At 34.9% G+C, this 17,381-nt stretch overlaps 1 protein-coding gene across 1 annotated transcript in view; it reads right to left on the reverse strand.

Moving 5' to 3' along the window:
* The window catches only part of LOC137439388 (carbonic anhydrase 2), a 235,684-nt gene extending 218,623 nt beyond the window's left edge, over positions 1-17,061 (reverse strand). The window contains exon 1 of the mRNA XM_068135100.2: positions 16,670-17,061. Within this exon, the coding sequence (XP_067991201.1) occupies positions 16,670-16,736 (67 nt within the window). The 5' untranslated portion in view covers positions 16,737-17,061. The remainder of the gene's footprint in view (positions 1-16,669) is intronic.
* Positions 17,062-17,381: the final 320 nt, after the last annotated feature.

Consider the following 17,381-nt stretch of genomic DNA (forward strand, 5'->3'; position numbering starts at 1 on the left):
ACAGTAATGGATAGCTACTATACAAGAGGGAGACATTCTTCTTGTAATTGTATATATCTTAGTCAATCATATTTTCAACTCCCTCGACGCTCAATAAGAAACAATGCCAATACTTTTATTTTATTTAAGTTAAATTCAAGAGATGTAAATAATTTTTGGAGAGATAATTGCTCTACGTTATGTAGTAAAAAAGAATTTGAAAATTATATGAAACACACGATTGGAAAATATAAATATATTGTTGTGAAACAAGATGAGATACAAACTGATATTTTACACACATAAATGACAACAATTATTATTAACCTTGTGGGTAAATCTGCTTCTGGAAAGAACTTTCATAAATCTAAACTCTTGAATAGTAAAAATGAAAAGATTGTAAGTTTTTTTTAAAAACACCCTATGATTCGTTTTGTGAGTACTACAACCAGAGCAAAGCGGCCAGGAGAAGTAGAAGGGAAAGATTATTACTACATTTAAATGGAGGAACATATGCGATTGAGGAACGAAGGTCAAATATTTGAGGAGGTCTCTCTTGGTTCTACAAAATATTCACATTGTAAGAGTGAGTTAAATAAAGTAAAATATAATGGTCTTGGGATTTTAGAAACGAATCCTGAAGGAATGAGACAAATTATTAAACAATTGTGTGGTGATGGAGTTAAGATTTTATCATTCGGTTTTGATATCGATGAGGAGACTCAACGCAAACGTATGAAAAGCAGAGATACAAGTATTAGTGAAGAAGAAATAACAACTCGTATTAATACCAATAAAGAATTTGATGAAATATTTAAAGAAAAGGATTTATTTCAACACATTTACTATAATGATGAAGAAAAGGAAAATTTTCCCATTGACCTTTACAATTCATTAAATGATATTTTTCAATACTAAATGAATGCTGAAGAAAGAGAAAGAAAGTTTAAGGAACATCAAGAGTTGGTTTCAAAAGTTGTAAAGCAACAGGAAGAGATAAAGAAGAAACGGAGACAGAAACTAACTGGTGAAGAAGCCTTTGAAAGAAAACAAGAGAAATTTTTTAAACCGCTTTTAAAAACTCAACACCCAACAGTTCCCACGGTAGAATTTACTCCGAAAAAACTTCAAATGCTCAAAGATTTTAGTCAGATAACAAAACAAGAACTTGGAAAATTAGAATATAATGATGAAGAATTATTTCAGAAACTTGAGGAGGTAAATCAACCCCCTAATTATGTAGTGGAAGCTCTTCAAAACAATGAATATTTGGCAGATTCAAAAACCAGAGCAGGTCTCATTCCAACAGAAGAACCAGCAGTGTTTCATCTTGTGGAAGAAAAGGTATTGATATTTAATGATGAATTGATGTTCTTGAGTTCTACTCAACCAAATGTTAAATTAACTCCAAGATTAATGTTTCTTCTAACAAACCCCGGATTCAGCGGTTCAAAATATTTTGAGGAACCACTTGATATGGAAAGAGAGGAAGATAGGGTATATATTGAGTTGCTAAATGCACTTGATTATGGAGTTTCTGTTGCTGGTAAAAGTAAGAAGAATGAGAAGGAGAAACATATTATTGATGCTTTAGTAAGCTTGGTTCGGGTGTTAGTTTTCTTCCAAATGACCCATCACAATTAGTTAATAGGCTATTATTGTTGTTAGGTAGTAAGAAGGCTGGAAACAACAATTGTTTTAATGAATCCTCAGCCATTTTAGATCAGTTGATGAATATGAAAATAATTAATAAATGTCAATACAAAGATATTTTATTAGATATTAAATTAGATGAGAAGCACAATTCTTAGTTTTAATTTCACAACGAGCGATTACACAGCTTCATTCCCTTACCCACTACAACTTGACCCCCTTACCTCATATGAGGCATCTTTATTGTCGATGGAAACTTATAATACCTTGTTTAATATCACAGAGAAAAACAACAAGTTTAGTTATAATCCAGGAAGTGGATATAAAACTATAACCGTTTCACCTGGAGCTTACGAGATTTCTCAAATATCTTCAGAAGTCTCTCGCCTTATGAAAGAAAAAGGTGATGAACCAAAAAATATTGTAATAGATATTCAAAAACACACTTCAAAATCAACTATTAAACTTAAAAATAATTGTAAAGTTGATTTCACGATTGAAAATTCGTTTAGAGAGCTATTGGGTTTCTCTTCAAAAAAGATTGAAAATAACGGGACGTTTTACAGTGATAATGTTATCCAAATATCCTCCGGTATAAATTCAGTATTAATTCATTGTGATTTGATTGATGGTGCTTATAACGATGGAATAAGAACAAATACAATATTTTCATTCAGTGCATACTCAACCCCGATTGGTTATAAATTTAATATGGAACCAAAAAATCTTGTCTATTTACCTGTGTCAGGAAAAACCATATACAGAGTAAATTTTAGGATAACCGACCAAGATAATCGTATGATATCCTTTAATGATGAAATTATATCCATCAGAATTCACCTACGTGAAGTTTTTCAATAAATAAATAATGGTTATTGTGAGAAAACACGAGTTGGGAAAATATAAAATAATTACAGGGGAGGGCATGTTCCTTTCACCAGACTATACAAGGTATGTGGGTAGAGGATACTATAAACCTAAGAGACAACGAGGTGTAGGTCATCAATTTCGAAATAAAGGAGATGGGATAATTGATACTCTAATGGGTATTGGTTCAACCATCCTTAAACATAAAGACCTAATTGGTTCAACTGCTTCTGCCGTGGGCTCCGTTGCGGGTGCTATAAAGAGTACAAAAGATGCTCAAAAGGAGTCTCATAAATTACAAGCAATCAAAGAAATAAAAAAAGGTAAAACTCAACTATCTTCACAAGAACGACAAAAAATCATTAAAATAATTGGGTCAGGGTTTCAACAATTTTAATGCTATATAAATACAAGTATGGAAGCGATTGATAGTATCTATGATTTGGATGATACGATTATCATTTCAAACTCCACTAAAAAGGAAGACTATTTTAAGGTAAATGCTATAACAGGAACAGACTGGAATTCAAACGGAACAAAAAGTTTTGAAATAAATAATCAACAAACTTACTTGAATATAGCTGATAGTTTCTTGCTGTATAAATTTAAATTCACTAAGGCTGCGAATAATACTAATGCTACACTCGTAAATGATTTCTTCTGGAAAATGTTTGACAGTGTCCGCCTGTATATTGGAACACAAGAGGTTGAAGCGGTTGATTATGTCTCTGCTACATCTGAAATGATGAAATTTACACTATATTCGTTTAGTGATAGAATGGGTAAGGGAGCTGTTGAAGGTTTTATTCCTGATATGTCAACGGGTACAAACGCAGACCCTGGTTATAGTCAAAGGAAGTCAATGTATAATGATGATGCAAAAGCTGAGAATAGTTTTACCGTAGCAGTACCTCTGAAAGGTATATTTTGATTTTGTGATTATGATAAAGTTTTGTATGGGCTTAAAATTAGATTTCAACTACAAAGGAATGATAATGTAAATAGATTGCTTTTTGGGGATGAAAATGCTTTTGGAGAAAATAATAAATTTGTTATTAATGATTTGTGTTGGTATATCAGTGAATATACTCCTAATCTTAAAACGGAAGAGATGTTAAATAGAAGACTTAACTCAAAGAAACCGCTAAATGTATCATACCTTAAAAGAAGATGTCAACACGTTAAACTGGAACACACTACCTACACTTGGAATTTGGGTGTTCTTCAAGGAAAGCCACGATACCTCTGGCTCATTTTAAAAAAACCAGATGGAGAGGACGGTACTAATAAGAATAATGCCCTGAGTGATAATGCTAAGGTGAAACAACTTCGGGTTTCTCTTGATGGCACATTTTATCCGCGAGATAGATTGGAAATTGATTGGGAAAAAAATGATTATGCGGAAGCCTACAAGTCCTACCAAAAGGTGTGTGAAAGTAATGGTAATAATGATCCTATTTTGGATATGGTTGCATTTCAAAAACTTTATACAATCTACGCAATTGACATGAGTTCTCAAAAGGAAACTATAACGTCAAATCGAGTGGATACTTCTCTATACATTGAAAGAGGGGAGAGTGAAGAGGTTAATGCATATTGTTTGCTTTTGGAGGAAACAGAATTACAGATTAATACAGATAATGGTGTTATGATTAATATCACATAGGTTTTTTCTCATAAATAAATGGTTGGGGTATATGTTAATCAAATCAATCTTAATAAATTAACATCTTGTATTCAAAATCAAAAGCCTTGTATTAATTAATGTTAATACAATTCAAAGAAAAGGAGCTGTAAGAATTGATGTTTTACTCACACACACACAAGTAAAAACACTAAATGATGTTGGATCACTTAAAATTAAAATGACGAAACCTATGTTAAAGAAATATTCAATAGACGAGTCAAGAGGAGGATTTCTCCCGTTTCTAATTCCGTTATTTGCTGGTTTAAGTGCGGCGGGAGCATTGACTGGTGGTATTTCAGCAGCGGTAAAAACTGCTAACGAAAGGAAGGCACAACTAAAAGCTCAAAAAGAATTGGAAAGACATAACAAGGAGTTGGAGAAACAAATTAGTGGAAGTGGTGTAATTGTAGATTTTGCTCAAAAACTTGAAAGTCTACCTGATAAAGCTAGATTGTTGGTTGGAGATATGCTTTCCTCTATCGCTCAAGCGGGTGTTAAACTAACTAAACGGGGTAATGGATTGTATCTTTCTCATAAATAAATGGATAAATGGTTTAAACAATTTGGAAAGAATACAACGTCAAATATAGAACTAGCTAAGTATTGTAAAACACTAAAAATTGATAATGTGGTTATTTGTATGAGAGATGAATTAATACATATAAATAAGAATACAAAGAATATTATTATGAATTTAGACACACAGAATGGTTCTCATTGGGTTTGTATTCATAATAGTCAGGATAAATATTATTTTGATAGTTATGGTATGCCACCACCTGTTGAAGTAATACAATTCTTACAGAATGGTGTTTATCAAACATTTCAAGTTCAAGAAATTAATTCTAAATGTTGTGGTCAATTATGTTTATATGTATTATTTCAACTCAACAATAATGAAAATTTTTATGATATCATTTTTAATCTAATATAAATGACTTATGTTGGAAAAGATGGTTCTATCTTTGGAAAATCCTCTCAGGATATTGATTTATCAAATTATTATACAAAGGCACAGGCTGAACGACAAAAATATAGTGTAAGTAAAAATATTAATATGAAGAATACTTATAAATTAATCAATTATCCAAACCCTACAGATGCGAATGACTTAATTAGATTAAGTGATTTATCACAATATATATTTTTAAAGAAAACAGCACGTTTTGTTAAACAAGTAAAATTTACAACCACAACACCTGGTTATACTGACCATACACCTTTCCTCATTGAATTTAACTACCTGCTTACAATTGAATTTTATAAAGAAGGACATATAGTTAATATGCGAATTAATAAATGGGGGTACGATATGCCTGATTTAGGGTATAATTGGTCTTTTTCAATAAACATAGAAGACCTACATGATTTGAATCAGTCTCGTAAAGAAGAATATTATCCACTTGGTGAGGATATGGATTTATGTGGAAGTACAATTAATAAACAACAAATACATGGTTTTAAGAAAAGAAAAATATATGATAGTATAGCGATGGTTAGCATGACAAAGAAGGAAGGTCATGAGATAAGGATAGAAAGCCGAGGAATACAAACCGATTTGGTAGTGGGAAGATGGGGTGGTATTACCTGTCATAATATTAATCTCACATATATTTCTGATACATAAATGGCAGGAAGAAGACTACAAGAGAATTATAATTTTTGTATTCAAGGATACCTACAAGAAAAGGGTGCTCGGTATTACATACCTTATGATTTGGAGCATATACATGGGAATTTTGTCATAAAAAACTGGCCTTATACTGATATTGTTAAACCCACAAATAGAGACTTGTTTAAAGTATTAAATAAAAATGAACTTCTCAAAGTTATGAAATATAAAACTCTTTTAGAAATCGTCAACAAATCTTATTGGTATCCTATTATGAGAAAAATAATTATAGATACAAGAATATCTCAAAATCCAGATGAGTATATGTATAATATTCTTTGGGGTTTAAACTCAAGGGTAGCAAGGGATGAGGAAGGAGTTGAAGAAGAGAAGGAGAAAAGAGAGAAAAGAGAGAAGGAGGAGAGGGAACAAAGAGAGAGGGAGGAGAGGGAGATGGAAATCAGAGCGATTCAAAAAAGAGTGGATGTATTACAGCAAGAAGATCAATCTCAACTCACCGAAGAGGAAAATAAAGAAAGAATGAATGCTGTGAAAATATTGATATCAAAAATTGCTAAGATAAATGAGGAAGGAGTTAAAGAAGAGAAGGAGGAAAGAGAGAAAAAGGAGAAGGAGGAAAAGATTATGTGATTGATGATATGATGTTGGTGTCATTGACTTTAGTTAGTTTTTATTTGTAAATAAATGGAGGAGAGAGTGAAGGCATTCCTTAGGATTCTTTATGTTTTAAAAATAAAGATTGAAATGTATATGTTGAAAACCAAAAAGGTTTTGATACTCTGTCGGAATTTTTCTGATAAATAAATATGAGTTATTGTCTCAAATGTAAAAAGAAAACTAAATCTAAAAATATCTCTTATGTTAAAGCTAAAAATAATAGAGTTTATCAAAAAGGAATATGTCAAGTGTGTGGCTCTAAAAAGTGCCAATTCATCTCACCTAAAAGAGGAGGAGATATACAAAAGTTTCTGTCAGGAAGTAAATTTACAACAACTGGAATTCCAGGGGAATTACACCTTCCAGGGTATTCTTTCTGTGGTCCAGGAACAAACTTGGATAAAAGATTAGATGAGGCTGACAATCCTAAACCTTGGTCCAGACCAAAAAATAGGGTTGATGAAGTGTGTATGAAGCATGATATTGCTTATGGGGATACCACCACATTGGATGAAAAACATGAAGCAGACAGAGAAATGTTGTATAATTTGTCTTTGATACGAAATCCGACATTGAGAGAGAAAGTTGATAGGTTTATTGTGAAAAAAATGATAAGTGTTAAATTGAAACTTGGTCTTGGTTATTTCCCAAAAAACTATTAAACTCCAATGATGTTATCAAGACTGAGGAGCTTTTGGCTAATGAATTACATAAACCTATAATCACAAAGTTTAAAAGAAGGAAAGTTTATTCTAAATACACTCACCACATATGGTCCGCTGATTTAATCGAACTAAATAATGATAAGGGCTACAGGTATGCTTTAACCGTTATTGATTTGAGGAGTAGATTTGCCTGGGTTGTCCCTTTAAAAAATAAAAGGGGTGATACTTTAATGTTAGCCTTTAAGCTAATATTTGATAGGGATAAAAGAAAACCAAAGAAACTGTGGACCGATGAGGGAACAGAGTTCTACAACAAAATATTCATGAAATTTCTTAAGGGGAAGGGTATTAAATTATACAGCACCTTTAATGAAGGAAAGGCAGTTGTTATTGAGCGTTTTAATCGTACTTTGAAAGAGAAATTATATAAAAAATTCACACAACTCGGTTCTCAAAAATGGGTGTATTTAATTCAGGATATTGTAGATAATTACAATAATACAGTTCATTCATCAACAAAATCAAAACCATCAGAAACATTTACAAAATTAGAATATGAAAAGGAGATTAATTTGAGAAAGCCCAAGTTCAAAGTTGGTGATATTGTAAGGATATACAGATGGAAAAGTCATTTTGAGAAAGGTTATACACAAAAATGGACTAATGAATTATTTAAAATCATTGATGTAATGGATACAGTCCCTTGGACCTACAAATTATATGATTTAAATGGAGAAGAAATCTTGGGTTCATTTTACTCGCAAGAATTACAAAAAACAAAGCTAATAATTCATTAAACAACATTTCTATTCACCCCACCCAGATTAGCTAATTTAATTCGTGGTAATAAATAAAAAAAAATTAAATAAATAAAAAATCATAAGCCACGCCCACACCGACCCCACCCACACCGACCCCGCTCACACAGACCCCGCCCACACAGACCCCGCCCACACAGACCCCGCCCACACAGACCCCGCCCACACCCATCACCCCCCACCCCCCGTGCGTTCCCCCACCCTTGATCCCCCCTCATCCCACCCCCACCTTCCCCACACACACAAGGGGAGGGGAGGGGTGGGATGGGGGGAATCAAGGGTGGGGGAACGCATCCTCCCCTCTAACCTTTATTCTTTTCTTGTAATTAATAATTAAATAATTCTGGACAAAGCATATATATATAAATAATATTTTAAACAAAATCTTTATATTTTGAAGACATTTTTCTTGAGGTATTACACATTTAACTTCTTCCCAGCACAAATCATCAATCTCTTCCCAACATAAGTCAAAGGTAGTTTCAACAGCAGCAGATATCTTCAGGTTTGGAATCTCTTTCTGTCAAAGGCAAGAGGGGTAAAACAAGGAGAGAAATAAATGAATGATATACCCTGAATCACCTCCCACAATGCGCAGGGATATGGTGTACCTATTCAAAACGGTGTACCCACACATTGACACACACATGGTCAAAATACAATACATACACATGCTTACCTCCACAAAATCAAGCTTAGCGTTCAGATCGTTGAGATGAAAATTAAGGATATCACAGGATGACAGGAAATAACCATTCCTATGGAGTCCAAAATCGTCCCACTCCAAGCTTTGGTCTTCGAGGCTGCAAACAAAATAAGGAGAAATTACTATGCTGAAGTAAGCTTGACAAAACATCACACACACGCACACACACACATACACACACATACACACACATACACATTCACACATACACACACACACACACACATACACACACGAACACACACAAACACATACACACATGAACACACACACACACTAAGGCAGCGTCGTTTAACACAAATGTATTAATATTTAGTATCTTACCTTGCATATGAATCTTCCAAGAACGGTGAAACAGGCAAATGGTTTAAATGCTCATTCGCCTCGTTGTAAATCTCTTTCGGAAAAACTTCATTTTCTGCCAAGACCAGGTCATTTTCAAAACCTGAATTGCTGTAATAAAAAAAAAATATCATGTCATATAAATTTAAATTAATCACATACAAAGCTCTCACCAACAGTTCAATTCTGAATGAAACTTACCCTTGTGAGTATTCTTCATCACTGGAATAAGACAAGTTGTCGTTCATCTTCGTCGATTCACAATGTTTAAAATTGAACTGAATACGGCTTTTTATAATGTAAAATGTATTCAGGGAAGAGAACTGGCTGACAGCATTTCGAGGAATCTCAAGGCGTGTGTGAAAACAGGAAACGAAACCATGAAAACTTTCTGGGAAGTTATCCAAGTCAGTGAAACAACGTCATTTCTCAAAAGCGAATAATTAATTTTAAAAAGGTTTGAGTATGGTGATGGAAGTTGGAGGAGAATTAAATTATTTCCCACGCATAAACAAATATTTGTAGGGTCGTTGTTTGAGTGGGCCAAAGATGATTCACCAGATGATATTAAGAGTAAAAGGTTAAAAGGTCCATAAGGTCAGAAGGATCACAGGTTCACACAGAAGGACCATTGTTTAAGTGGTCTAATGAATAAGGATAACATGTCAAAAGGTTAGAAGGTTCGTAAAGAACAGGGTGAGAGAAATAGAGGTGTTTAGGGGCAATGAGGGAGGGAAAGAATTAATATGGAAGTGAATGGGTCAATGTTTGAGTGGGTCAAAGATTAATCTGCCAGATGATATGTAGAAGAAGGATGATAGGTCTATAAGAGAAAACAAATATTTGTAGTGTTTGAGTGGTCTAATGAACAACAGTAAGGATAGGTACTACAGACAAAAGGTTCATAAAGATGAGGGTGGGAGAAATAGAGGTGTTTTGGGACAATGAGGGAGGGGAAAATTTAACATGTAAGTGAATGAGGATTTGCGGTGTCCCAGAACCAACATTATTACACTACTACCAGGTTTATCTCCTTATAAAACAAAACCAAGTTAATCTCCCTCTAAAACAAAACCAGGTTTATCTCCTTATAAAACAAAACCAAGTTAATCTCCCTCTAAAACAAAACCAGGTTAATCTCCTTATAAAACAAAACCAAGTTAATCTCCTTATAAAACAAAACCAGGTTTATCTCCTTATAAAACAAAACCAAGTTAATCTCCCTCTAAAACAAAACCAAGTTAATCTTCTTATAAAACAAAACCAGGTTAATCTCCCTTGAAGACAAAACCAGGTTAATCTCCTTATAAAACAAAACCAAGTTAATCTCCCTCAAAGACAAAAGCAGGTTAATCTCCATCAAGGACAAACCAAGTTAATCTCCCTCGAAGACAAAACCAAGTTGATCTTCTTATAAAACAAAACCAGGTTAATCTCCCTTGAAGACAAAACCAAGTTAATCTCCATCTAAGACAAAACCAAGTTAATCTCCCTCTAAGACAAAACCAGGTTAATCTCCCTCGAAGACAAAACCAAGTTAATCTCCCTCGAAGACAAACCAGGTTAATCTCCCTCGAAGACAAAACCAAGTTAATCTCCATCTAAGACAAAACCAAGTTAATCTCCCTCTAAGACAAAACCAGGTTAATCTCCCTCGAAGACAAAACCAAGTTAATCTCCCTCGAAGACAAACCAGGTTAATCTCCCTCGAAGACAAAACCAAGTTAATCTCCATCTAAGACAAAACCAAGTTAATCTCCCTCGAAGACAAACCAGGTTAATCTCCCTCGAAGACAAAACCAAGTTAATCTCCCTCTTGGACAAACCAGGTTAATCTCCCTCTAAGACAAAACCAACTTAATCTCCCTCGTAGACAAAACCAAGTTAATCTCCCTCGAAGACAAAACCAAGTTAATCTCCCTCTTGGACAAACCAGGTTAATCTCCCTCTAAGACAAAACCAAGTTAATCTCCCTCGAAGACAAAACCAAGTTAATCTACCTTTAAGACAAAACCAAGTTAATCTCCCTCTAAGAAAAAAACCAAGTTAATCTCCCTCTAAGACAAAACCATGTTAATCTCCCTCTAAGACAAAACCAAGTTAATCTCCCTCAAAAACAAAACCAAGTTAATCTCCCTCTAAGACAAAACCAAGTTAATCTCTCTCTAAGACAAAACCAAGTTAATCTCCCTCGAAGACTCTAAAGACTCTTAACTCTAAAATTAAGTATGAAGTGTTGTAGAATTCGTATCGTTTATAATATCTTTAAAATGTTGATATAAAATGTTTATATAAAATGTTTATATAAAATGTTGATATAAAATGTTTATATAAAATGTTTATATAAAATGTTGATATAAAATGTTGATATAAAATGTTTATATAAAATGTTGATATAAAATGTTTATATAAAATGTTTATATAAAATGTTTATATAAAATGTTGACATACAATGTTGATATAAAATGTTGACATAAAATGTTTATATAAAATGTTTTTCTAAAATGTTTATATTAAATGTTAAAAATGTTGATATAAAATGTTGATATAAAATGTTGATGTAAAATGTTGATATAAAATGTTGATATAAAATGTTGATATAAAATGTTGATATAAAATGTTGATATAAAATGTTTACATAAAATGTTGATATAAAATGTTGATATAAAATGTTGATATAAAATGTTTATATAAAATGTTTATATAAAATGTTGATATAAAATGTTTATATAAAATGTTGATATAAAATGTTTATATAAAATGTTGATATAAAATGTTTATATAAAATGTTTATATAAAATGTTGATATACAATGTTTATATAAAATGTTGATATAAAATGTTTATATAAAATGTTGATATAAAATGTTTATATAAAATGTTGATATACAATGTTTATATAAAATGTTTATATAAAATGTTGATATAAAATGTTGATATAAAATGTTGATAAAAAATGTTTATATAAAATGTTGATATAAAATGTTGATAAAAAATGTTTATATAAAATGTTTATATAAAATGTTGATATAAAATGTTTATATAAAATGTTGATATAAAATGTTGATATAAAATGTTGATATAAAATGTTTATATAAAATGTTGATATAAAATGTTTATATAAAATGTTTATATAAAATGTTGATATAAAATGTTGATATAAAATGTTGATAAAAAATGTTTATATAAAATGTTGATATAAAATGTTGATATAAAATGTTGATATAAAATGTTGATATAAAATGTTGATATAAAATGTTGATATAAAATGTTTACATAAAATGTTTATATAAAATGTTTATATAAAATGTTGATATAAAATGTTTATATAAAATGTTGAGATACAATGTTTATATAAAATGTTGATCTAAAATGTTGATATAAAATGTTTATATAAAATGTTGATATAAAATGTTTATATAAAATGTTTATATAAAATGTTGATATAAAATGTTTATATAAAATGTTGATATGAAATGTTTACATAAAATGTTTATATAAAATGTTTATATAAAATGTTGATATACAATGTTTATATAAAATGTTTATATAAAATGTTGAGATACAATGTTTATATAAAATGTTGATCTAAAATGTTTATATAAAATGTTTATATAAAATGTTGATATAAAATGTTTATATAAAATGTTGATATAAAATGTTTATAAAAAATGTTGATATAAAATGTTGATATAAAATGTTGATATAAAATGTTGATATAAAATGTTTATATAAAATGTTGATATAAAATGTTGATATAAAATGTTTATATAAAATGCTGAGATAAAATGTTGATGTAAAATGTTTATATAAAATGTTGATATAAAATGTTGATATAAAATGTTGATATAAAATGCTGATAAACTGCTTGAGTAAAATGGCCGTCAATGTTATGAATAGTTTTCGTTTGTTTTTTTGTGCGTTTTTATGTTATTCCTTCACAGCCGAACTGAAGTAAGGTACCAAACAAGCCCCAAATGTTGAGTGTAGGTAATCCAGAATGCGGCCAAGGTTTTCAGGTTCCGCTCGTTGTCCTTGATGTGGCTTTTGAGACCACCAAAGGCCGTTATACACAGTGTACACACAGTGTACACCAAAGCCGTTATACACAGTGTACACCAAAGCCGTTACACACAGTGTACACCAAAGCCGTTACACACAGTGTACACCAAAGGCCGTTATACACAGTGTGCACCAAAGCCGTTACACACAGTGTACACCAAAGGCCGTTATACACAGTGTGCACCAAAGCCGTTACACACAGTGTACACCAAAGGCCGTTATACACAGTGTACACCAAAGCCGTTACACACAGTGTACACCAAAGCCGTTACACACAGTGTACACCAAAGGCCGTTATACACAGTGTGCACCAAAGCCGTTACACACAGTGTACACCAAAGGCCGTTATACACAGTCACCAAAGCCGTTACACACAGTGTACACCAAAGCCGTTACACACAGTGTACACCAAAGGCCGTTATACACAGTGTACACCAAAGCCGTTACACACAGTGTACACCAAAGCCGTTACACACAGTGTACTCCAAAGGCCGTTATACACAGTGTGCACCAAAGCCGTTACACACAGTGTGCACCAAAGCCGTTATACACAGTGTGCACAAAGTGTGCACCAAAGGCCGTTATACACAGTGTGCACACAGTGTGCACCAAAGTCCATTATACACAGTGTACACCAAAGGCCGTTATACACAGTGTACACCAAAGGCCGTTATACACAGTGTGCACCAAAGGCCGTTATACACAGTGTACACCAAAGGCCGTTATACGCAGTGTGCACCAAAGGCCGTTATACACAATGTACACCAAAGCAGTTATACACAGTGTACACCAAAGCCGTTATACACAGTGTGCACCAAAGGCCGTTATACACAGTGTACACCAAAGGCCGTTATACACAGTGTGCACACAGTGTACACCAAAGCCGTTATACACAGTGTACACCAAAGCCGTTATACACAGTGTACACCAAAGGCCGTTATACACAGTGTGCACCAAAGGCCGTTATACACAGTGTGCACCAAAGGCCGTTATACACAGTGTACACCAAAGGCCGTTATACACAGTGTGCACCAAAGGCCGTTATACACAATGTACACCAAAGCCGTTATACACAGTGTACACCAAAGCCGTTATACACAATGTACACCAAAGCCGTTATACACAGTGTACACCAAAGCCGTTATACACAGTGTACACCAAAGCCGTTATACACAATGCACACCAAAGCCGTTATACACAGTGTGCACCAAAGCAGTTATACACAGTGTACACCAAAGGCCGTTATACACAGTGTACACCAAAGGCCGTTTTACACAGTGTACACCAAAGCCGTTATACACAGTGTGCACCAAAGCCGTTATACACAGTGTACACCAAAGCCGTTATACACAGTGTGCACCAAAGCCGTTATACACAATGCACACCAAAGCCGTTATACACAGTGTACACCAAAGCCGTTACACACAGTGTACACCAAAGCCGTTATACACAATGCACACCAAAGCCGTTATACACAATGCACACCAAAGCCGTTATACACAGTGTACACCAAAGCCGTTATACACAGTGTACACCAAAGCCGTTATACACAATGCACACCAAAGCCGTTATACACAATGCACACCAAAGCCGTTATACACAGTGTGCACCAAAGCCGTTATACACAATGCACACCAAAGCCGTTATACACAATGCACACCAAAGCCGTTATACACAGTGTACACCAAAGCCGTTATACACAGTGTACACCAAAGCCGTTATACACAGTGTGCACCAAAGCCGTTATACACAGTGTACACCAAAGCCGTTATACACAATGCACACCAAAGCCGTTATACACAATGTACACCAAAGCCGTTATACACAATGTACACCAAAGTCGTTATACACAGTGTACACCAAAGCCGTTATACACAATGTACACCAAAGCCGTTATACACAATGTACACCAAAGCCGTTATACACAATGTACACCAAAGCCGTTATACACAATGCACACCAAAGCCGTTATACACAATGTACACCAAAGCCGTTATACACAATGCACACCAAAGCCGTTATACACAATGTACACCAAAGCCGTTATACACAATGTACACCAAAGCCGTTATACACAATGTACACCAAAGCCGTTTCCACAGTGTGCACCAAAGGCCGTTATACACCGTTATACACCAAAGCCGTTATACACAATGTCCACCAAAGCCGTTATACACAATGTACACCAAAGCCGTTATTCACAGTGTATACGAAAGCCGTTATACACAGTGTACACCAAAGCCGTTATACACAGTGTACACCAAAGCCGTTATACACAGTGTACACCAAAGCCGTTACACACAGTGTACACCAAAGCCGTTATACACAGTGTACACCAAAGCCGTTACACACAGTGTACACCAAAGCCGTTACACACAGTGTACACCAAAGCCGTTATACACAATGTACACCAAAGCCGTTATTCACAGTGTATACGAAAGCCGTTATACACAGTGTACACCAAAGCCGTTATACACAGTGTACACCAAAGCCGTTATACACAGTGTACACCAAAGCCGTTACACACAGTGTACACCAAAGCCGTTATACACAGTGTACACCAAAGCCGTTATACACAGTGTACACCAAAGCCGTTATACACAGTGTACACCAAAGCCGTTATACACAGTGTGCACCAAAGCCGTTATACACAGTGTACACCAAAGCCGTTATACACAGTGTACACCAAAGCCGTTATACACAGTGTACACCAAAGCCGTTATACACAGTGTACACCAAAGCCGTTATACACAGTGTACACCAAAGCCGTTATACACAGTGTACACCAAAGCCGTTATACACAGTGTGCACCAAAGCCGTTATACACAGTGTGCACCAAAGCCGTTATACACAGTGTACACCAAAGCCGTTATACACAGTGTACACCAAAGCCGTTATACATAGTGTACCTTTTCAATGTCCTCCACGTTGGTCGCGACCTCTGCCAAAAACCCCTCTCCCGGGCTCCGAATAATGATCATTAAATTAATTGATTTGCGAGGAACAGATGTTTGAAACAACGGTTTCCATGTCCAGATGTGTTTGTGTGTGCGTGTGTCTCTGTGTGTGTGTGTGTGTGTGTGTGTGTGTGTGTGTGTGTGTGTGTGTGTGTGTTTGTGTGTGTGTGTGTGCTTGTGTCGAGGTGTGTGCTTGAGACAAGGGTCGCCTGTACACTCATTTACATGTGTTCCAATCGTGCTTGTGCGTTTGTTTGTATTTCCAGATAAAGAGAGACTTGTTGATCGTAAATCAGCGTCTTTGAATATGGAGCAAAGCGAGCGTGAGGTCCCTTTATGGTGTGTATGTGTGTGTGTGTGTTTGTATGTGTGTGTGTGTGTGTGTGTTTGTATGTGTGTGTGTGTGTGTTTGTGTGTGTGTGTGTGTGTGTTTGTATGTGTGTGTGTGTGTGTGTGTGTGTGTGTGTATGTTTGTATGTGTGTGTGTGTGTGTGTGTGTGTTTGTATGTGTGTGTGTGTGTGTGTGTTTGTGTATGTGTGTGTTTGTATGTGTGTGTGTGTGTGTGTGTGTGTGTGTGTGTGTGTGTGTGTGTGTGTGTGTGTGTTTGTGTGTGTGTGTCTCTTTGTGTGAGTGACGCACTTACCAGCCGCCCGCACACTGATCCGGACAAGTGTGCAGAGAGAGAGCAAGACCAGCACCGGAGTCCGCATCGTGCATGCAAAAGGACGAACAATCCGTGCGGCACAAAGACTCGGCTATGTGCAGCCAGGCTCGGTGCAGCCTCCCCGCTCGATGGCTAAACAAGATTGATGAGGGAACCACGAGTGGTCTGCTTCAGGCCGTGCACCGCCCTTTCCCTCCCCTGTGCCCCCCCCCCCCTACCTCCTGTTGCATTATCCCCCAACTCTCCAACATCCTTCGAACATCCATTAAAACCCTCACAGCTCAGGAGAGATGCCGATGAATAGCTAGGAAAAACCCATGAGAGCTGTGAGCCCACGATTTCGGCTTCACAACCCAAACCCACCGCGCAACAACTAGTACTTGGGGTCGATGAAAATCATCCTCACATGTAATAAATGTGTCACAAAGCGGAATTGGTGGAGTTTCTGTGCAAACAGATTCCTATTACCCTACATATTTAATTAGCCATCACCACCATCATCATCCTCACGACACAACAAATACCAGGAATTTTGGGTTAAAAATAAAAACGTTGACATGTCATGGACTTTTGTGGGTATCTTCAAATGCCCATTTGGACACGACACTGTCACAACAGGGTAAGAAACGAGAATGACAATGAGGGAGAAAGATAACTTTTACAAAACAAACCACAAACCGAACATCCTATC

This window comes from Myxine glutinosa, chromosome 14 (assembly GCF_964187855.1).
Source record: "Myxine glutinosa chromosome 14, kmMyxGlut1.1, whole genome shotgun sequence".
Taxonomy (NCBI): Eukaryota; Metazoa; Chordata; class Myxini; order Myxiniformes; family Myxinidae; genus Myxine; species Myxine glutinosa.